General features: G+C 36.6%; 1 protein-coding gene across 1 annotated transcript in view; it reads left to right on the forward strand.

Moving 5' to 3' along the window:
- Positions 1–24242, forward strand: part of LOC117329012 (ubiquitin carboxyl-terminal hydrolase-like) — a 78179-nt gene that overhangs the window by 7930 nt on the left and 46007 nt on the right. The window contains exons 4-6 of the mRNA XM_033886692.1: positions 2737–2872; positions 8574–8656; positions 10330–10377. Coding sequence (XP_033742583.1) covers positions 2737–2872; positions 8574–8656; positions 10330–10377 — 267 coding nt within the window. The remainder of the gene's footprint in view (positions 1–2736; positions 2873–8573; positions 8657–10329; positions 10378–24242) is intronic.

Genomic DNA, 24242 nt, shown 5'->3' on the forward strand with positions numbered 1-24242 from the left:
TTATTTGAAATAACATATCAATATGATTTGAAGAGGTATCAGTATTTAGAAGAAAACAGAGAAATCTTTATCTTCATTAGAATAGAGATTTCAGTAGTTTGATTAGTTATCAGCATTTGAATACAAAATGAAGAACAGATATCTGTGTTTGCAAACAAAGATATTTATAGTTGTTGGTGAAATAAAGATATCTATATATGAAATGCAGAAACATCTACTTAAATAGATAATTTTGATACATTTATTTGGATAGATATCTCTGGTATTTTCCATTCACATATTTAATGCATATTTTATTATCATATCCAATATCTAAATACAAATCTACGCGTCAATTAGCTGTTTGGTTTTTTTTTTACATCATGTCTGCTTGTCAAAATGTCTAATGTCTGGTGTTGGGGGTCAAAGAAAACAAAGACCATGTTATGACAATTACTCACATGATTAATACCATAATGAAACAGTAATCACACTATAAGAGACTAAAATTGAACATGTTATCTTGTTTCATGGATATTCTAATAAGGTCAAATGACAAACTGTAGGAAATGATTCCTCTAAATACACGTATACCAGGTTGTATGAAACATTTACCTAAATAATGCAATAGAAACCTGTACCTTAATTATTGTCTGAATTTCAGTAATAAAGGTCAAGGTTTTATCACAATGTGAATGATACACTGTTTTATCACAATGTGTAGCCTACTGTACTGTAGTGCACAATAATTTGATGTTTGTTCAACAAAGGTGTTTTTCTTGTGTATGTAAACTAGATTCTCTACTTTTTTTAAATTTTGTGTCGAGAGAATAATTGAAAATTTTAATCAAAAAATTGAAAAGATAAAAAAATAAAATAAAACAATACATCCAACCGGCATCGAACTTCAGACCTTTGCTATAGCGAGCCGACTGTGCTACACACTAATTAACTAACTTGTACGAAACGTTTTATTTTGGACGGTTTCCTTTTTCACAAATGGTAAGATTCTACCCAGTAAATAATTAGAAAATATGCTGTGTGTTATTTTATAGTAAAGGGTATGGGAATAAATATATTTCAGTAACTTGGAGATGTTTTACAAAGTCGGGATCGAGGGAGAAGTTTGCCGTTCGGTAGTGATTGAAATGATCTGACCGCGAGCAGACGACATTTTCGTTAACTTATCAAACATGTTGGCCTGAGAAAATAACGCAATTTACAGTCAAATGTATTGATAAGTATTATTTCTTTACGTATAATTTTCGTTTGTATATGTGATAATAGGATATATAAGCTACTACGATCATAAACAGTCTGAACAGGCCGGCCCCTGGCGGTGACCCTTCCCCGTTCAGTCGTACAGAACGTGACTTCGTACAAAATCTGTAACTGGTTAATTACATACAAACACAACATAAAAACATACCTGAACCCTGCTTCACATCTGCTAAATCAGCTCATTTTTCATTGTTGGTATATATACATAAAACGTGGAGAATATCGTAGACAGACAGGCGAAAGCACACGTCAAAACTTCTTCGTCAATATGTAAACAAACGACAAGTTCTGTCTAATAATTTGAAGCTGGAATGATTTCAGAATATCCGGACTGGCCACGGAATTTATACAATTCATTTAATTAACTACATTGGTTATATAGTTTATTTGTGCGTGCAAATTGGTATGTATGATTGTGAAAACAACATTTTAGATAATGTTTATGTCTGATATGTAGCCAAATAATTATATATTATTTTCTGTTTTACAGTCCGGATTTCTAGTAAACCGATCATGGTATTATAATTACCCCGAGTACCGATCGCATCGTATTTTTGACACAAAAAGTGAAAAAAAGATGTGGCCGCAGGCGTGCCCTTCTACCAAGCTGATACCATAAATTAATTACAGCATGATAATATTTTTCTCAAAGTTTGATAAAAGGGCACACCTGCGGCCAACAATAAAACAGCAGTTAAAGGTCTGCAAAACAGCAGATTTTCAGAAAAACGCTGGTTCCTATGGAAACTAAGGACGCGAAAATTCCTCTTTCGGCGAATAATAATCACAAAAGAAATAATTACGAAAAATATTACGTACTTTAGAAGGTAAAATCAACAACACATGGTTAAGATACTAGATTTTATTTTTTATCAAATCTGGGGCCGATTTCACCCCAAAACGGACTTTATCCTTTACTCACCGACCGCTGATTTCAATGGCGGCGCAGATTATCAGAGACGACTACCGAAATGTTTTACCAGAGTGATTAAATGTCATGGCTTCTAAATACACCTTTTATCTATCAATTTGGTCTGATTATTAATTAACCCCATGACCGGGAGTGACAACACACGCTATCGTTATCCCTATTGTCAGTCAGGGCAATTGGGGAGAGGTGTGAAATGTTGCCGCAGGGGTCACGACAAACACCTGTCCAGTGGTCAGTACAGGTAAATTTTTTGTTCGAATCATGAGATGTCAATTACCTATAATATCATAGCTAACGGGTCATGAAAATAGTTCGATACATCGAAAACTTCGATTTATAAAAATTTGAATCATACATAGTTTCGTTAGTAGTGTTATATAGTGAGAAAATTCGGGACCAAGCAAAAAGTTCGATACAGCGAGAAATTCGAATCAACGAAGTTCGAATCATCGAGGTTTGACTGTAACAGAAAAACTTGTTTCAATTTGGTTAAAATCTACTTGTTTTTCTTTTATCTGATAGTTAAATCATCTCATTTTTTACAGTCAGAAGTCGAATCTATTGGAGAGGTGGTTGAACAACATGAAACCTACTTTGTGAAGCAGACCATTGGAAATGCGTGTGGAACAGTGGCTATCGTACATGCCCTAGCTAACAATGATGGTGCGGTTAAATTCAATGGTGAGATTCATTGTTTTTGTAAGATAAACATAGTCCAAAGTGCATGTATTGTAAATGTGGTTATTTTGAATGTCTGGTCTACTTTGAAGAATGAAATCATAGATGTTCATTTCTGGGACATATTTTCAGGAAAAAAGACCACCAAAATTTGAATAATTGAATAGAAAATCTTAAGTTTTTCAGGACAACTAGATAGGCAATAATGGCAGGGATCAGTTTATTGTTCGGTTTCATGGTATTCAGTTTTTAACCTGCCTTCCAGAACAAGTCTTGCCTTAATTTTAACAAATAGGCAATGCTTTTTAAAGAAAACTTGTGCATAAACTAAAACTTTTGTTAGCAACATTTCAGTCACAGATATTGAATATTGATTATGTGTAGATTATCAAAAAAAGTTACAAACATCATGAAGTGTAGACATTTTTATCAATGTCTCCTACAAATGTTGCAAAACCTTCAATGTGACAACACCTGGCAAATTTATAACCGTATACAAGTTGTGTTTACATTTACAAACATGGTAGTTTCCTGCCATGAAGGCAAGGCATAATGCTTAAAGTATGTATGCAGGTCAAGTTGATTGCTAGGACATCGACAAAGATCTTTATCACTAGCTTGTTATCAATGGTGCTTTGCAAAGTTCGACCAATCAACTAAATTGGATATGATCACATGATCTATTTTACTACACAAAGTATCAGTCATGTGTTTTATTCATTAGATGATAATTTGTTGATAATGCTGTGGCAGGGGGTAAAAGAATAGGACTGATAAACCGGTATAGATTGTCGAAATTTTAACTACACACATAAATTCAAGATTCTACCTTTGGAATTTATAACTTAAATATGTAAAGAAAGACACAGAAACTGGAAAAATTGGAAATGGTTAGTTCATTCATTACTTCCCGAACACTGCTCAAAAATTGCAATAATACAGTTTTGTTAGTTGTTTTAATTTTCTTAACTTGTTGCCCATTCATCTTTTACAATTTCAGGCAGCACTCTTCCATTCTCATCAATCATCACAATCAACAATTATGTCTTTCTCTAAAGTCACTCTCTCATTCTCAGTTACAGGGATACTTCTTACCTGTCTTTGATTTAAGGGATATTTTCCGGAATTTTTCTAGCACACCTGGCTCCCTAAGGGCCTGAGGAGTGGGGCCCAATAGGGGAAATTGAGGCAAATCCATTAAGTCCCTACTAGTCCTGAATGCCTGAATGATATTTGATGAAATTTGGTCTGAAGCATTATTGAGCAAAGGAAATCTATCGTACAAATAGAGGGTTTGCCCCCTGGGGTCTGAGGGAAGGGGTCCAATAGGGGAAATTGAGGTCAATACTTTAAACCTGTATTAGTCCTGAACACCTGATCATGAAATTAGGTCCAAGGCATAATTGAACAAAGGAAATTCTTATGTTGTATAAATGGAGGGTGTGGCTTCTCTAGGGCCAGAGGGGCTGGGCCCAATAGGGGAAATAGAAGTAAATCCTTTAAATCCCTACTAGTCCTGAATGAATTCTGATGAAATTTGATCTGGAGCATTATTGGGTAAAGAATTTAATGTTATATACACATGGAGGATGTTGTTCCCATGGGGCAAAATGGGCTGAGGCCACTAGGGGAAATGGAAGTAAATGTTTTTAGTCCTGAAGAACTGACTTGATTTTGATGAAATTTGGTCTGTAATATTATTGGCCAAATGAGATCTAATTTTGTATCAACAAATTATGTGGCACCCTTGCCCTTGGGGTGGGAGAAAGGTGGCAACATAGGGTAAATATAGCAGCAAATAAAAAAAAATTAAAATCCTTTTCCATTTTCAAAAATGACAGAATTTGGTCCACCTGAAGACATTGTTTGTAGAGACATCTCGAAAGTTGTAAAATATTTTATATATAACTTATAGATCAGAGAATTTCCATTATTACTGAAATATCCAGGTGAGTGATGCTAGCCTTCTGGGCCTCTTGTATTCACCAAGAAAAAAAATGATTTTTATTTGTTGTACCTCTTCAAAATTGAGAAAATCACTTTGTTTTACTGAGCTGTTTTCTGTGAATCAAATACAATATAAATGACTGGGAAGAAGTCACTTGACTTGCTGTCTGTGTTGTGACGGGAACCATATTTTCCTCTTGACTGATTTGGTTTTAAGTCGTAACTCATCAGAGGTGCAGTGAGTGGAGTCTGCAGCCCTTATGTAGAAGTTGTGTAATTTGGCGTAGTGTGACGCAAGGTGGCATCGGGTGGTATTGCTATTATATGACTCCACTGAAAGTGGATCAATCTACTAGATAGACCAACTCTTTACCATGACACCACTAGGGAGCAATGTCCAAGGGTAATTGTTGTATCCTACCAGATTCACTAATTCTTAACATGACACCACTAAGGAGTAATGTCCAAGGGTAATTGTTGTATCTTACTAGATAGACCAACTCTTTACCATGACACCACTAGGGAGCAATGTCCAATGGTAATTGTTGTATCCTACTAGATACACCAACTCTTTACCATGACACCACTAGGGAGCAATGTCCAAGGGTAATTGTTGTATCCTACTAGATACACCAACTCTTTACCATGACACCACTAGGGATCAATGTCCAAGGGTAATTGTTGTATCCTACTAGATACACCAACTCTTTACCATGACACCACTAGGGAGCAATGTCCAAGGGTAATTGTTGTATCCTGCTAGATAGACCAACTCTTTACCATGACACCACTAGGGAGCAATGTCTAAGGGTAATTGTTGTATCCTGCTAGATAGACCAACTCTTTACCATGACACCACTAGGGAGAAATGTCCAAGGGTAATTGTTGTATCCTACTAGATAGACCAACTCTTTACCATGACACCACTAGGGAGCAATGTCCAAGGGTAATTGTTGTATCCTACTAGATAGACCAACTCTTTACCAGGACACCACTAGGGAGCAATGTCTAAGGGTAATTGTTGTATCCTGCTAGATAGACCAACTCTTTACCATGGCACCACTAGGGAGCAATGTCTAAGGGTAATTGTTGTATCTTACTATAGATACACCAACCCTTTACCATGACACCACTAGTAGCAATGTCTAAGGGCAATTGTTGTATCCTACTAGATAGACCAACTCTTTACTATGACACCACTAGGGAGCAATGTCCAAGGGTAATTGTTGTATCTTACCATAGATACACCAACTCTTTACCATGACACCACTAGGGAGCAATGTCCAAGGGTAACTGTTGTATCTTACTAGATACACCAACTCTTTACCATGACACCACTAGGGAGCAATGTCCAAGGGTAATTGTTGTATCCTACTAGATAGACCAACTCTTTACCATGACACCACTAGGGAGCAATGTCCAAGGGTAATTGTTGTATCTTACTAGATAGACCAACTCTTTACCATGACACCACTAGGGAGCAATGTCTAAGGGTAATTGTTGTATCCTACTAGATACACCAACTCTTAACATGACACCACTAAGGAGTAATGTCCAAGGGTAATTGTTGTATCTTACTAGATAGACCAACTCTTTACCATGACACCACTAGGGAGCAATGTCCAAGGGTAATTGTTGTATCCTACTAGATACACCAACTCTTTACCATGACACCACTAGGGAGCAATGTCCAAGGGTAATTGTTGTATCCTATAAGATACACCAACTCTTTACCATGACACCACTAGGGAGCAATGTCTAAGGGTAATTGTTGTATCCTACTAGATACACCAACTCTTTACCAGGACACCACTAGGGAGCAATGTCTAAGGGTAATTGTTGTATCCTGCTAGATAGACCAACTCTTTACCATGACACCACTAGGGAGCTATGTCTAAGGGTAATTGTTGTATCCTACTAGATAGACCAACTCTTTACCATGACACCACTAGGGAGCAATGTCCAAGGGTAATTGTTGTATCTTACTATAGATACACCAACCCTTTACCATGACACCACTAGGGAGCAATGTCCAAGGGTAATTGTTGTATCCTACTAGATAGACCAACTCTTTACCATGACACCACTAGGGAGCTATGTCTAAGGGTAATTGTTGTATCCTACTAGATAGACCAACTCTTTACCATGACACCACTAGGGAGCAATGTCTAAGGGTAATTGTTGTATCTTACTATAGATACACCAACCCTTTACCATGACACCACTAGGGAGCAATGTCCAAGGGTAATTGTTGTATCCTACTAGATAGACCAACTCTTTACCAGGACACCACTAGGGAGCAATGTCTAAGGGTAATTGTTGTATCCTGCTAGATAGACCAACTCTTAACATGACACCACTAAGGAGTAATGTCCAAGGGTAATTGTTGTATCCTACTAGATAGACCAACTCTTTACTATGACACCACTAGGGAGCAATGTCCAAGGGTAATTGTTGTATCTTACCATAGATACACCAACTCTTTACCATGACACCACTAGGGAGCAATGTCCAAGGGTAACTGTTGTATCTTACTAGATACACCAACTCTTTACCATGACACCACTAGGGAGCAATGTCCAAGGGTAATTGTTGTATCCTACTAGATAGACCAACTCTTTACCATGACACCACTAGGGAGCAATGTCCAAGGGTAATTGTTGTATCTTACTAGATAGACCAACTCTTTACCATGACACCACTAGGGAGCAATGTCTAAGGGTAATTGTTGTATCCTACTAGATACACCAACTCTTTACCATGACACCACTAGGGAGCAATGTCCAAGGGTAATTGTTGTATCCTACTAGATACACCAACTCTTTACCATGACACTGCTAGGGAGCAATGTCCAAGGGTAATTGTTGTATCCTACTAGATAGACCAACTCTTTACCATGACACCGCTAGGGAGCAATGTCCAAGGGTAATTGTTGTATCCTACTAGATACACCAACTCTTTACCATGACACCACTAGGGAGCAATGTCCAAGGGTAATTGTTGTATCCTACTAGATAGACCAACTCTTTACCATGACACCACTATGGAGCAATGTCCAAGGGTAATTGTTGTATCCTACTAGATACACCAACTCTTTACCATGACACTGCTAGGGAGCAATGTCCAAGGGTAATTGTTGTATCCTACTAGATACACTAACTCTTTACCATGACAATTTTAACACTAGGGAGCAATGTCCAAGGGTAATTGTTGTATCCTACTAGATACACCAACTCTTTACCATGACACCACTAGGGAGCAATGTCCAAGGGTAATTGTTATATCCTACTAGATACACCAACCCTTTACCATGACACCACTAGGGAGCAATGTCTAAGGGTAATTGTTGTATCCTGCTAGATAGACCAACTCTTTACCATGACACCACTAGGGAGCAATGTCTAAGGGTAATTGTTATATCCTACTAGATACACCAACCCTTTACCATGACACCACTAGGGAGCAATGTCTAAGGGTAATTGTTATATCCTACTAGATACACCAACCCTTTACCATGACACCACTAGGGAGCAATGTCCAAGGGTAATTGTTGTATCCTACTAGATACACCAACTCTTTACCATGACAACACTAGGGAGCAATGTCCAAGGGTAATTGTTGTATCCTACTAGATACACCAACTCTTTACCATGACAACACTAGGAAGCAATGTCCAAGGGTAAGTGTGACATCTTCAATCAGTCATGTTATTGTTTATTGTAAATCCCCTGATTTATCCTACTTAACCTTCTTTCAGAGGAAAGCCCTTTTGCCAAGTTTCTGGAAGCGACAAAAGATCTTTCACCACCGGAGAGAGCAACGTGCTTGGAGAAAGATACTGTAAGTTTATTTTAGTTAGCCAAATTGAGACAATCGGTTTAATGTTTTGGTTTATTTTATCATTGAAACATTCAACATTCGGCTTAATGAAAGAAATGAAAATGGTTGTTAAAGAGAGTTAGATCATCCAAAGTGCATGTGATTTGTACTCAAATGGGACTAACGTAGGGCTATCCCAGTAAAATATCTACCCAGTGGAAGACCTCCAGGTTTGTCAAACAGACCAGTGTTCAAAAGGAAACTGGTCCCTGTCTAAGTAAGCCAAGTGTTTTCTGGCAGCCACCATATGTATTGAATTGCTTTAATTCTTGAGTCATCCCGTGCAATTCATATTTTACTGGAACATCCCTTACTTCTTCAAAACACACATTTTTAGCCCACCATCTGATGATTGCCCTGCATCCGTGGTCCGTGGTCCGTCCGTCCGTCCGTCCGTCCCTCCGTCCGTAAACAATTCTTATCGCTAATCCTCAGAAAGTACTGAGGGGATCTTTCTCAAATTTCATATGTAGGTTCCCCTTGGTGCCTTGTTATGCATATTGCATTTTGAGACCAATCAGAAAACAACATGGCCGACAGGCAGCCATCTTGGATTTTGACAATTAAAGTTTTTTATCGCTATTTCTCAGAAAGTACTGAAGGGATCTTTTTGAAATTTCATATGTAGGTTCCCCTTGGTGCCTAGTTATGCATATTGCATTTTCAGACCAATTGTAAAACAACATGGCTGACAGGCAGCCATCTTGGATTTCGACAATTGAAGTTTGTTATTGCTATTTCTCAGAAAGTACTGAATGGATCTTTCTCAAATTTCATATGTAGGTTCCTCTTGGTGCTTAGTTATGCATATTGCATTTTTAGACCAATCGTAAAACAACATGGCCGACAGGCAGTCATCTTGGATTTTGACAATTGAAGTTTGTTATCGCTATTTCTCAGAAAGTACTGAAGGAATCTTTTTGAAATTTCATATGTAGGGGACCCTTGGTGCCTAGTTATGCCTATTGCATTTTGAGACCAATCTGAAAACAACCTGGCCGACAGGCAGCCATCTTGGATTTTGACAATTGAAGTTTGTTATCGCTATTTCTCAGAAAGTACTGAAGGGATCTTTCTCAAATTTCATATGTAGGTTCCCCTTGGTGCCTAGTTATGCATATTGCATTTTGAGACCAATCGGAAAACAACATGGCTGACAGGCAGCCATCTTGGATTTTGATAATAAAAGTTTGTTATCGCTATTTCTCAGAAAGTACTGAAGGGATCTTTCTGAAATTTCATATGTAGGTTCCCCTTGGTCCCTGGTATTGCATTTTTGAACCAACCTGAAAACAACATGGCCGACAGACAGCCATTATCGCGAAATCTTAAATTTGTTATATAGGTTCCCTTTGTTTGAAAAGTACTAGAGGGCTGTTTCTGAATTTACACAGATTAGTAAGACTTAGAGGAAGGGAAAAGTATAGAAAAGATCAATCTGACGTGGAACCTCTCAGTTTGTTCATAAAAAAAAACAGAGAAAAGAAACAATATTTACCTCACCTGAGGTCTCTGTAAATTAAAAAATTCTTACCTTGGGATTCCCTTTAATTTTAATATCTTGTTATATGGAAAACTTCTGTAAGATCCTCTATACATATTTGTTTGTGCTTATCCATTGTATTTACCTACAGAGTATGGGAGCTGCTCATGAAGACAGTGCACAAGAGGGTCAAACTCAGGTATGTGTTCAATCATATTACATGTACATGACCATTGCCTTAAGCACTCTTATATGGTAACCTTCAGGTTGTCAGGCTGAGACAATGGTTACCTAAATTTCCTGCATTCCATTGCCTGCATCTGTCCAGGTCAACAATCAGCAAGAACTATAAGCATAAATTGGTATAACTTTATAAAAGTTTACATGAAGGAGAACTAGACTTGGTTTTATGCTTGTGACCAGGTAGCTGTAGAGTGTACATGACCATCTTAAGAGTTTAAAGGTCCCGGTCAGGTCATTGTCTTTTTCCTTTCCTATAACAGTTGGCAGGTTACTAAAATTACCCATGGTATATGGCCTTATGGATAGGTCTGTAAGTATAACATGGGAACAGTTTTTGATTAGAATATGCATGAAATATTTCTTTCCTTGTTCAAATCTAAACACTAGCACACAGTTGACAGACATCACCACTTGCATTGTGATGACTGCAGGATAATTGAGATCACTTGTAGGAAAATATTCACTTTTAGTTAATCACATGAGAGGGGTATATATTCTGGAAATATGACTACAAAACACATCAATGTTGTATTTTTTAATGATAGATGGTGCTTTTGCATCCAAATTAGATGTAGCTTCCATACCAGAATTTCTTTCCTGGGGTTGGCCATCAAATCTAAATGTTTAAGGTCATCAATAGAAAATTGTTTTGTTCACAATTACTTTCAACTCCCTCGGCTAATTGAACTCTTTTCATACACTTACTAGTGCTCTCTTCAGCCATTAGGTCTGATGGTCCGATTTCAAGGTTCATCACTATGAAAAATAAATAGAAAATTGGTTTCTGCACCATACTTGTTCCCTCAAAAGGCACCTTAAGCAGGGTGTTTATGCATTGTTTTCTTACTAATGGTGCTTGCTCGAGTGGTTCTTGTGTCTGATGGTCACAGTTCTGCAGTTCTATCAAGTAGCACCTCGATGTCAAGGGTCCACTGTACACACATAAAACGGATGTAAAAACAGTAAAAATGAGTTTAAAATCATTTAAGAATCAAAATTGTCTGAAGAAAATATGATTTTATGACGAGGTGAAGTCTTAGCGACCATTCCTTGTGCCGGCTGCTATTGTCAGGATTCCTGTACTTTGATTGGCTGATGACGATTCACCGATTAACCATTCAAAGCGCAATCATTGCTTAAGATCGCTTTCACCAATCAAGTTTATTCTTTGTAAATCACAGAGCCGTCCAAGAAAGAAGGTGTTTACTCATGAATATCAGATCAATTGGGAATTAAGTAGAATTGAATTATAAAATAATTCATGAATTGAGGGGAAAACAATTCATCTTTGTAAAACATAAACCCAATGGGCCAGTATTCTTAAAAATTTTATACCCCTGCCATGAAATGGAGGTGGGGGGCATATAGTGTTACCCATGTCCGTCCCTTTCCGATGCAATGTAACCAGCTAATCTCAGGAACTGCTGATGCGATCCTCACCAAACTGTGTTTCGGGGTGTTAGATGGCAGCAGGGGCATTTATCTCTTACATTTTCAAGTTTATATTTAATTCAATTAAACTTTATTAGCATTTTTACTGTAATGTGATGGCTAAATATGTACAAGTTAGTCACCTTTATACATGAATTTTTGCTAGTACCCCTGGATTTATGTTTGTAAACCCCAAATTTTCAGAGGATAGGTACACAGCTAATGGGTCACACTGACACAGACACAATTCGAACAGTTATTGCAGTGAAATAATTCTTATTTGATTATTTTGAAACATATTTGGGAACTGTGAAACTGTTCTGCTTTGTTCACCAGTTTCAAGACAGCCCAATTACAACATTTCAGTTAAAAATAACTTTTATTTGGACAATGGTAATTTTCAGTTGAAAATAACTTTCATTTGGACAATGGTAATTTTAGAGTGGTCAGGTGGTGGTACACAGTACACCTTATGTGCTTCCATCCAGGCTAACAAGAGTGATTAATATAAGTTGATATAACTTGTTTTGCAAATGCTGTCAAATAAATTAAGTTTACATTTCAATTGGAATTTTGCTGGTATAAAACATCAGTGGATAGGTCCTACTTCTATAACTGACACCCAACAGTCATATTACCTATGTCATGTTAAAATTACCCCATCCCAAGATTTATAATAACATCACAGCTGCACATGTGTGTATTTATTTGTTGTAAGGTAATGTTAATAAAGTATTTTGAATTGACTTACAAGTGTTTCAACAAAAAGATGAGGTTACCTCCCTTTGACTATTGAGGCATTCTACATGGTACACCGAGTCAGTAAATTGTTTTACTGCTTCAAACTTATCATGTGATATGTTTATCTTTAAATATGTATTGGTTATTGCATATGTATGTAGTGTGATGATATTATACATTCTGATACTGTATTCATCCTAATAAAAACACCTGCCCCTATAAGCACATCCCACCTTTGATGGGTGCAAGTTACATGAAACACATAGGTTCTTTATCACTGATCTGGCAATGTAATCCTGTCTTTTAATCACAGACTCTGGACATTTTTCTCTCTACTTAAAGATATGTTATAAAAGAAAATGTTATTTTTCACACCCACGTTTCACATGGAATCTTTTTCCTGTACACATTTTTAGGTCATCTGACCCAAAATGGTCAGGATGACCTATAGCCATCGTGCTCCATCCTCCGTTGTGCGCCGTCCGCCGTGCGTTTAAGACTTTTTAGTTTTATTTCAATACGCTACTCCTCTTTAACCCTTGGGTGAGAGGTGTGCCCCAAAAGGGGAACTTTGGTGATTTTTTGCTTTAAAATCCTACTCCATCTTAACCCTTTGGTGGATTACTTCAAAATTTTGTTTGAAGCATCATTGGGGGAGCTAGGGCATTTATATTTGATATCAATGAGGCTTGTCTGACCCCTATGGCCTGAGGGTTGGGGCACTAAAAGGGGAACTACTCCTCCTTTACCCTTGGGTGGATTACAACTAAATTTGGTGTGAAACATCATCGGGGGAGGGCGGTCATATTTTATATAAATGATGCTGGTGAAAGCCCTGGGGCCCGAGGGGAGGAGCCCCAAAAAGGGAACTTTGGTGAATTTTTACTTTAAAATCCTACTCCTCCTTAACCCTTTAGTGGATTTCATCCAAATGTTGTGAAAAATCATTGGGGGAGGGCAATCATATTTTAAGTAAATGAGGCAAGTCTGACCCCTGGGGCCACATTGGTGGGTACCTGAAGGGGGAAGGAACTTAATTTAATGGTTAATTTTTGCTTTAAAACCCTACTCCTCTTTAACCCTTGGGTAGATTACGTTCAAATTTGTTTTGATGGCAAACACAATTTATATAAATGAGGCTTGTGGGGGCCCTGGGACCCCAGGGACGGGGGCCCAAAAAGGAGAACTTAGCAAAACTTAAAAATCGTATTCCTTCTTAATGCCTTCATTGATTGCAACCAAATTTGATTTGAAACATCTTAAGGGAACAACAATCATAATTTATAAAAAGGAGACAGGTCTGAGCCCTTGGAAAAGAAGGGTGAGGAGCCCAAAAGGTGCACTAAGATTAAATAATGTTTTGAAATGCTACTACTCATTAATGCCTTAATTGATTACAACAATATTTAGTATGAAACATCATTGGGGAAGGGAAATCCCTAAATGAGGCTAGTCCCACCAATTGGGACAGAGGGTGCATGCCCCAAAAATAGGAACTTGGCTGAAATTTTGCTTTAAGATGCTGCTCCTCCTTTAAGCCAAAATGGATAAAAACAAATTTGATCTGAAACGTTACTGGCTGCGTATAGACAATTTATGGTAATGATGCTGGATTGAGGGGTGTGTCCCTGCTGTAAGTGTTTGTCAGATGACCATTAAGGCCCTTGGGCCTCTTGTGATAAAGTACATTCTTTTTGTGTTTTTGTAAGTACAGTATGCTTATTAGGTCAAAAACGGTAATTATAACATCTTACAATACATTTAAATGCCACAGTGACAAAACTTATCAATCCAGAGAATTTCAATAGTGAAAATCAAAATTTAATATTGATTCTCCTAGCTTAAAGCTGACAGTGCCAGTTAAAAAGCATCCAATTGTGATTAAAAAAAAATGCATGTACAGATTTCCAAAATTTGTTTCCGAGACATCCCCAGTTATGGTAGTGTCATATCTAAGGAAGGGCAGACATTTTTAGCTCACCTGCCCAAAGGGCCGTCCGGCATCAACTTTTTCATTTAAACAACTTCCTCTCAATAACCAAGAGGCCCAGGGACTTGATATTGGGTCTGTAGCATGCTGGGGTGAAGGGCTACCAAGTTTGTTCAAATGAATGACCTTGACCTTCATTCAAGGTGACATGGGTTAAATAGGCTATAATCTTCAAACGACTTCTTCTCAATAACCAAGAGGCCCAGGGACTTGACATTGGGCCTGTAGCATGCTTGGGTGAAGGGCTACCAAGTTTGTTCAAATAAATCACCTTTACCTTCATTCAAGGTCACAACTTCTTCTCAAACACCAAGAGGCTCAGGCACTTGAGGTTGGGCCTGTCTGTAGCATGCTGGGGTGTAGGGCTACCAAGTGTGTTCAAATGAATGACATTGATCTACATTCAAGGTCACAGGGGTGAAATATTTTTAAATCTTGTGATAGCCAAGAGTCACCAAGACCCGATATTAGGCCAATAATATGCATTGAATAAATTGTTTATCAGCATAGTATCTGTAAAAATGACCTCAATCAACTGCAAATTTGCTGTAGAACCAGGTGAGCGATACAGGCCCATTGGGCCTCTTGTTCTTTCTTGTTATGCGTGGATACGAACCACTTTAAAGCAAGTTCATTGAGACAAGTATCAGTCTTCTGATACATGCCCAAAGCGACACATTTCTCCATTATATATACTGTAGTATATGTTCTTAATACAGACGCCAACAGGTTTTTGTTTACATTGTCCGCAATTGCAGAACTTGGATATGGAATTTGAAGAAGTGATTTTATGTATACATATATATTTTATTTTACAATAAAAGAAAGAAAAGAAAATATTCACAATGCAAGATATCTGGGCCTCAACAAAACATGCACCTAATAAAATTATAAACAGAGTAAATATGAGTAAATTCCTACCCGAGTCTTTCTAGTGGGATATGCAGTAAGAATAACTTTACAACTGTTACAGAATTATATCCATAGTTTCCATCAAAATATTTTTCGTGTCTTCATATCATTTGTGCACATGTCATAACGCAATTAAAGTGTGATAAAACTGCACTGCAACAGCCCTAGTGTAGTGGAGACAATAGGAATACATCCAAGGAGTTCCGAGTGCTAGTGTAGATGCGAGTAAAAATCGGAACTCCTCGAACTGTTTACTTGTTATCAAAATGGCTGCACCCACGAAAAAAACGTGAGAAAATGGATAGAGTATTTGGGATTCGTTATGCATTTTTCAGCATTTATTTGGAGACTTTATTTTGAACAAGATTTGGAAGATACTTGAGAGACACTGACCATCTTTCTGCTCAGGTTACAGGTACATGTAAGTGCCTCTTCTGTTTGGTGTCGTTCGCAAATACAGTTGTAGGTCACGTGGTGTACAGATATAGTGTAGAAGATACAGGTGTGTCACTGTGAACACCTGAGGTTAGAGTGAATGTGAGTATGACGAAGCACCTTCTTTTTATAGCAGCAGCTTGGTTGTATCCACGCATAACAAAAAAGAAAAATGTCTGCCCGTTCTTAGATACGATACTACCATAACTGGGGAATGTCTCGGGAACGATTTTTGGAAATCTGTACATGTATTTTTTTTTAAACTCAATTGGATGCTTTTTAACCAATGCACTGTCAGCTTTAAGAAATAAGCAATGTGTAATGATCATCTTAATCTGATGGTGGTGATTTTTATAAGCGCACCATTGTATGTCGCTGCTCAGTCCATCTTTCGTACAAAAAGTCTTTCTCAAGTTGTCATTTCTAGGTTTTATCTGTCCCTATATATTCATAAATGTTTTATTTTTGAATTGAAAAAAAAGTTCAGTAATATATGTCAATAGCATAAACTGAGAGGAAAGACAAGAAGAGTACAGATAAGATAAAACATAGATAATGTACATAGAACTAATATAACAATACAATGGTGGGCACCAACATCCTTCTGGAATCTCTTGTTTCACCAATTTCAAGTCACTATAAGCCTTAGAAAAGCATGCACCTTGCCTGCTCAAGTTCAATTTAGGTGTACCATAACATGATCAATTGAAGGTCAAGGTCATTAAATGAACTCTTATGCACAGAGTTTCCTTAAACAAGTTGATAATTCCAGGCTACTACAATTTCCTTCAGTGTGGATAACATGGCTCTTCTAGGTTGTTACTGAGAGCTCAAGATTTCTGGACATGCCTTAGTCAAGGTAACTACCCTTTGCCGTTGAATACCAAACAAATTCTGCTCTGGATAGTCTGTTCTGATGTGAAGATACATGGCAATCTTCTTCATCAACTATCTCTTCTTTCTCGGAATAGATGCTGAAACTGACATTGCCTTTCTCCCTTCATCTTGTTTGGAAGGCTTCTTACTCACTAGCATTTCTCACTGCATCCCCAATAATTTTAGCTCTCCATCAATGTCCATTATATTCCATCTCTATTTATTAATTTAGAGACACTATGAAGCAGTCCAGTCCAGAGTTGTTGGAGAAGGGTAACTGTTGCTGAAGAATATGCCATAGGAACTAACTTTTTAATGTCCTGAGCTAGTTCAGAATACCTGTAGTCTCATTTCATTAAGGTATTCTTAAATTTAGCTGTGCTCTGTACAATTCTGACTGGTTTTCAAGTTGTAATCTTGACGCTTTAGAAAATACAAGGTGATCATAATTCCTTCCTTTCTCTCTGATAGCTCCCCCATAGTATGCCTTTTTTCCAGACCATGGCGTGCCATTGTTCCAGTACCCAGTTTGTATGCATTATTAGACAGGATATCTCTGTCTGAATACCTGTAACCTGAGTCTGTCATAGTGTGGCATCTTCCCGCTCCTCCGACATCCACACCCCCTCCATCCAGGATTGTCCTTCAGAGCCACCTTGGGTCCCACATTGATTCTTTCCCTAACAAAGGCATACTTTCAATGTATAAAATATTGTTTTACTTAAGAATTCCATAAATATAATACATCACAATAATTTGGTAATATTAGTAATTTTTTCCATTTACCCATAAAATAACATGTTATGACTGAAGAAATAAACTAATCAATAAGAGATCTGTTCAAAACTGTACTAAAAATAATAAAAAAGATAACTTGGAAGGCAGCATCACCCTTGGATATTAATTTGATCTCCAATGGTGTCAGTGTGTGTAATTGGTGTGTCCAGTTAGTATCCTAATCTTCTGTGGGAGGTAGATTCTGAGGATGAGGGTGCCAAAGATGTGAATGATTTGATATTTGACATCCCATAATGAGTGTGATTCAACGTTGAAGTGTATAGTGCTACTAGGCTATCCCTATGTTTTTGTTATCCTGTTGGTAGTTAAGTGATGTGGAAGCAAAATCCATGTTTGGTTTCTCGTAAGTACACGTATTGTTGGTTGCATTTAGAGCATGTGATGAGGTAGACATGGTAGAGAAGGTTCTTGGTGTTCCAGCTACCTCTTGAGTTTAAATGTGTATTTAAGGTCAGTGTATGTACTAACAAAGCATTTGCTTTTGTTCATAAAAATACAGACGTTACAAGTAGTAGGAGTTTGATTCGGGAATTCTTGCCAGGTGGTAAGGAAGGTCTGGTTGTGAATGTTGTTAGGGTAGATGTTAAAGGTGAGTCCCTTTGGCAGCATGCTGCGACACTAACCTGTACAACGAAGCCAGAAATAGGTTCTCTAGCCTGCTGAGGTCCCAATACCTGGAAGAGTTGTTCACATAATTTCTTCAAACTTGGTAACAATGTAAACGTTCCTGAAGGGCAAGGCAAAGTTTGATTGCCACTTTTGCTAGACTATTTGAGAGAGAATTATGGCCCCTTCATTAACTAAAAGCCGTTGTTTTCTGCCGTTTCTGTGAAATATGTGGAAAAGCTGTTAACAGATTTTCTTCAAAATTGATAATAATTTCAGGCTTAATGCCTTAGGGTTTGTCCAAGTATCGATTTCCAGTTATTTGGCAGAGTTATGGCCCCTTGATTAATGAAAAAAAAAAAATTCTGCTGTTTCCATGCAAAAGCTCCCTCAAATATTATCCGATTATCATCAAACTGAGTAACAGAGTTATCTGCCCTTGATTTATGAAAAAAATTATCATTTCTTGTTGAATAACTCTTCCAAATATTTTTGGAAACTCTTCAAACTTAGGAACAGGATTTAAATTATAAAGGGCTCATGCAGCCACATTCATTCTAATATTTGCAGATGAGAAGAAAAGTCTTGCAATGGTGTAATATATCAGGAAAGCATGGGATATAAATTCCAATTTGCTTGTTTGGGTTGAACTGATTAAACAGTTTGGGGTATGTATGGTATATAATGAAAATCCCTGGACAGAAACCATTGATAAAAAGGTTGTCATGCTCGAATCTCCCAATTTGAGCAATCCTATGATGAAAGGTCTTCCGGCCACTAAGGCATCTCCAGAGGTTGGCAGCCCTGATAAATACAATGTTTACAGTAACACTTGAAATAACTGGTAATAAAAATGCCAATGATGACAATGATGTATTTGGTGATAATATGATAACATTAGCGTGACAAAGTACTCAGTAAAAAAAGTGATCAGCTGTCTACACAGCTTTATAATCTGTGAATAATATTATGATATTAAGTAAAATCTGTGGAATTGTGACTGCGCCTTTACTAACTCTAGAAAAAATTAACAGCTTTGTTACGAGGGGTTAAATATAGAATAATCGTGAAATTTTCAACACATACTTTCTTGATTTTGACAGAATCATTATATATAGTGTTAAGTGTGTAAATTGTGATAACAGTCAGCAGTTGTATGGTGATAGAAACCTAAACAATCAAACATGTCATATGTGACCTTCCAAGGGAGCAAATAAAAAGGTTACATATGACAGGAAGTCTCATAATCCAGGTTCAAAGAAAATGCCCAAAAAGGAAAGTTCATAATTATTCTGCCACATATATCAAATTTATAAAATACTACAGCTATAAGTATGAGAATGAATTCATCAACCATCAAAAGATATAAAAGGCAACATAATGTAGTCAAATCTGTATTAAGAAGCCATGCACTAAAGGGAAAATTAAATAAATAAATAAATTCACTATTTACTTTAATTAAGCTCCTTATGTGAGAATGACCTCATTACAAAAGATTTTTTTTTATTCTATTTCTTTTTTTTTTTAACTTTATGAATTTTTTTTCTAAATACTTAGGATAGAAAAGTATAGTACAGTATTTGTAATTTAACAATGAAAATAATAAAATAATTTGGATAGCTAATTTGATGATTTCCAGCATCTAGCATACGCAGTAATATTTTTGCAATCCTGAATTCCTGGTCCAGATTTTTTTCACTTTGAATACTTGGTGATATTTTTGCAATCCTGAATTCCTGGTTCAGACAACCTACCTGAATATTAGTCATGTTACTTCATTTGCTACGTCATAAGGGAGATGACTGTTTATGCAATTTTTTTTTGCACTTCTCCAGCAAGTTTTTGTATTTTCATCAGTCAAAACTTCAAGAAAATTGTCTGAATGGCTCGAATGTCTTTTCATACCATCCCCTCTTCTTTTTCACAAATAGAGTGAGAAATAAATAAGAAATATGCATTTTCTGAATTTGATTGACTGACCATGGATTTCCCTTAGTTTGTTCTTAAATTTTGCTGACAGAACAGATAAAACACCTAGATGCTTCGAGTTACATGTATCGAAGGGCAAAATGGATGACAGCATTGTTTTGAAAGAAGATTGATTGAAAGAAGATTTTGCACCAAGTATTTAATAATTAAAGTTTTAATATCTAGATGGAAAGAATTCAGCTCTAGGATGAATTGAGGAAGGTCAATATTGTGCAGGTATCAAATCAAAATGTCCAAGAAGATGGGGAAGATAGCAATGGATCAAAAGTGACTCCAGGCCAATCACCACGACTTTCACAGGGTCACCTGGTTTCTCAGATCATAAAACCTGGAAACCTTGTCCCTGTTCTGCAGTACTATATTTTACTGAGGATCATCAAAATGTTTTACATTGTGGTGACAGAGTTTACTTGAAGTAGGTCACTTGGAATTACATTTTGATTTTCGACCTCAAGGATAAGGAGAAAAAAAAAGTTTTAGGAACACTAATCAGTTGATATCATATATATACATTGTAATAACCCTACCGTTATTAGACCAAGGCCAACGATGGACAAGGGTAGGCCAATATGATAGCAGCTCATTATGACACTTTTATTTCTTGTATAATTAACAGTCATTATTTTTGAAACATTATCTCACAAAAGATTTTCATGTCATGTCTAGTTTTGTAGACTGTGTTTTTGTTTACAATTTCTTCAAGAAATCTGATGCCTTCTACCAAGACATCAGTAAATCTCATGTTAACCCAAGTGTCACTGACAGTATCACTCATTGGTCAGGCAGCCACCGTATATTTTGACAAATTGTTATTGCTTTTTTTTGAAAAAGTACTGGAGGTTTTTCTTTTTATAATTCAGATGTAGGTTTTTTATTGGTCCCTAGTTTTGCTCATTCAATTCTAATTCTGATCTTGAAAAAAAAGACCAACAGTTTGTTATCACTCTTTATAAAGTATTGGATGATATTTCTCAAACTAGTGCCAATTCAATTTTAAGTGTAATCAGGGAAACAAAATTGCTGACTTTCAGCCATCTTGAACTTTGATGGTTAAAGTTTGTTTTCACTATCTCTTGAAAAGTAGATCTAACTTGATGAAGGTTGAATTTGACTATCCTCTGTAGATCTAACTAGACTGCTGGTTGAATTTGACTATCCTCTGTAGATCTTAAACTAGACTGCTGTTTGAATTTGACTTTCCTCTGTAGATCTAACTAGACTGCTGATTGAATTTGACCATCCTCTGTAGATCTAACTAGACTGCTGGTTGAATTTGACTATCTTCTGTAGGTCTAACTAGATTGCTGGTTGAATTTGACTATCCTCTGTAGATCTAGACCTAACTATAGACTGCTGGTTGAATTTGACTATCCTCTGTAGATCTAACTAGATTGCTGGTTGAATTTGACTATCCTCTGTAGATCTAACTAGACTGCTGGTTGAATTTGACTATCCTCTGTAGATCTAACTTGACTGCTGGTTGAATTTGACTATCCTCTGTAGATCTAACTAGACTGCTGATTGAATTTGACTATCCTCTGTAGATCTAACTAGACTGCTGGTTGAATTTGACTATCCTCTGTAGATCTAACTTGACTGCTGGTTGAATTTGACTATCCTCTGTAGATCTAACTAAACTGCTGGTTGAATTTGACTTTCCTCTGTAGATCTAACTAAACTGTTGGTTGAATTTGACTATCCTCTGTAGATCTAACTAGACTGCTGGTTGAATTTGACTTTCCTCTGTAGATCTAACTAGACTGCTGGTTGAATTTGACTTTCCTCTGTAGATCTAACTAAACTGTTGGTTGAATTTGACTATCCTCTGTAGATCTAACTAGACTGCTGGTTGAATTTGACTTTCCTCTGTAGATCTAACTAGACTGTTGGTTGAATTTGACTATCCTCTGTAGATCTAACTAAACTGCTGGTTGAATTTGACTATCCTCTGTAGATCTAACTAAACTGCTGGTTGAATTTGACTTTCCTCTGTAGATCTTACTAGACTGCTGATTGAATTTGACTATCCTCTGTAGATCTAACTAGACTGCTGGTTGAATTTGACTTTCCTCTGTAAATCTAACTAAACTGCTGGTTGAATTTGACTATCCTTTGTAGATCTAACTAAACTGCTGGTTGAATTTGACTAGTCCTCTGTAGATCTAACTAGACTGCTGGTTGAATTTGACTATCTTCTGTAGATCTAACTTGACTGCTGGTTGAATTTGACTATCCTCTGTAGATCTAACTAAACTGCTGGTTGAATTTGACTATCCTCTGTAGATCTAACTAAACTGCTGGTTGAATTTGACTATCCTCTGTAGATCTAACTAAACTCCTGGTTGAATTTGACTTTCCTCTGTAGATCTAACTAAACTGCTGGTTGAATTAGACTATATTTTATTTGGTTTCTTAAGTTAATTGTCATCTATACAGACAATACAGTCCATGAGTCCTTTCTGACCTGTTATATTGACAATAATGAGAATGATATCTTGCAGTTAAAAGATATATTTCGTAATTAGAACATGAATGATATTTGTATGGTACAAACTTACTTGGTTATGTAAGATTTAACAGTAAAAGTATTGATTTTTACACAGAGTTACAATGCTGTGTTGTTTTCGTTCTTCCTGGTAGAGAGGCCTCCCAGGGGAAGCCTACAGTTTTAGCTTATATAGGTTAATGGTACATGAAAGGTACTCTGACACTTCCCAAAATGTAGATTTAGGTACAGTACAGTTGCCTTTGTCACCAAATCACTGATTTTTTTTTTTTTTTAATATGATCTCGAAGCTAGAGAAAGAAAAAAGGTAACCTAGGTATAATAAAGGAGTAGAGGGATGACATTTAGAAAAAAAAATTGAAAAAAAAAAAATGAAAAAATACTTCAAGGACACTACATTACATGTATTTGAATAAGGCAGAGTTGTTGCTTAACTATTACAACATTTTGTGTTTCAATCTAGCTAAATGAAGCCATGTCATGTATATATTTGATATTTTAGTGTATCCTCCATGTAAACATATAACATAATAACTGGTTATAGATATTTATATTTGACAGGTGAAGATACATTTATTAACAGACTTTAAAAAACCCATTAAATATTAACAGTTTTATTGTTTAGTTATCATAACTACCTTAAATATTTGAGGATTGTACCTCATTTTGACTGTGTATACAGTAGTATGCATACTACTGTGTATGCAATCAAAATGAGGCACAATCCTTATACTTCCATCAAACAAAACGTTTAAATACAGTACGAAGAAAAGAAAATTCAGGGTGTATTGCGACGTTGGTAACTACGGCAGCCGTGGTTGCTAAGATAATATAGTTCCATTGAATCCACGTAAAGACATCAGTGTTGTTAACAAAAATTAAAACAAACAACTCAACATTTTTGTTTGATGACTTGATACGTTTTTAATTAATTGATTTATTCACAATCCAGAATTTCCGTCTTAGATTAACTATGGTTGTCAAAGCAAAGTATGTATTGACACAGATTTAGAAGTGATGTGGTCAAATGTTCTCTAAGAACTGTACGCTCTAGCCATTTGTTGTTAGCTTACCTCGTGGAGAAGTTAAATATGCACCCATTTCTGCAATATTCAGTTTAGTTTTTGACAAAATGTACTTAGCTTTTTGTGCAGTTATCACCCAGTAACAGGAGAAAATGCTAAAATTGCATTGATCAGTCCTTTCAAAACAGCGCTGTCTAGTTGACGTTTCGGTAACGTCACAAGTTGGCGACGTCGTACTTCAGTTACCGATTCCCACGCTTATTAATCAGCTGAGCCTTTTTTCACTGCATATATGCCAATTAATCACAGTCCAGGTTTACTAAGCTGAAGAAGGGAGAGATGGAGATATCTGTATCGTGCACACTCGTGTACAGTGTGCAGGTACGTTTTAGAGGTTCATCTAAAAATAAGAAAGGAAAAAGAAAATCTTTTTTAATGTTAAACTCTACAGTAGCTGAATTCTACAGCATAACACCTGGATAGGAATCTGTAAGTTATCATTTGTTTTATCT

The sequence above is a fragment of the Pecten maximus genome, chromosome 6 (genome assembly GCF_902652985.1).
Source record: "Pecten maximus chromosome 6, xPecMax1.1, whole genome shotgun sequence".
In the NCBI taxonomy this organism is placed as follows: Eukaryota; Metazoa; Mollusca; class Bivalvia; order Pectinida; family Pectinidae; genus Pecten; species Pecten maximus.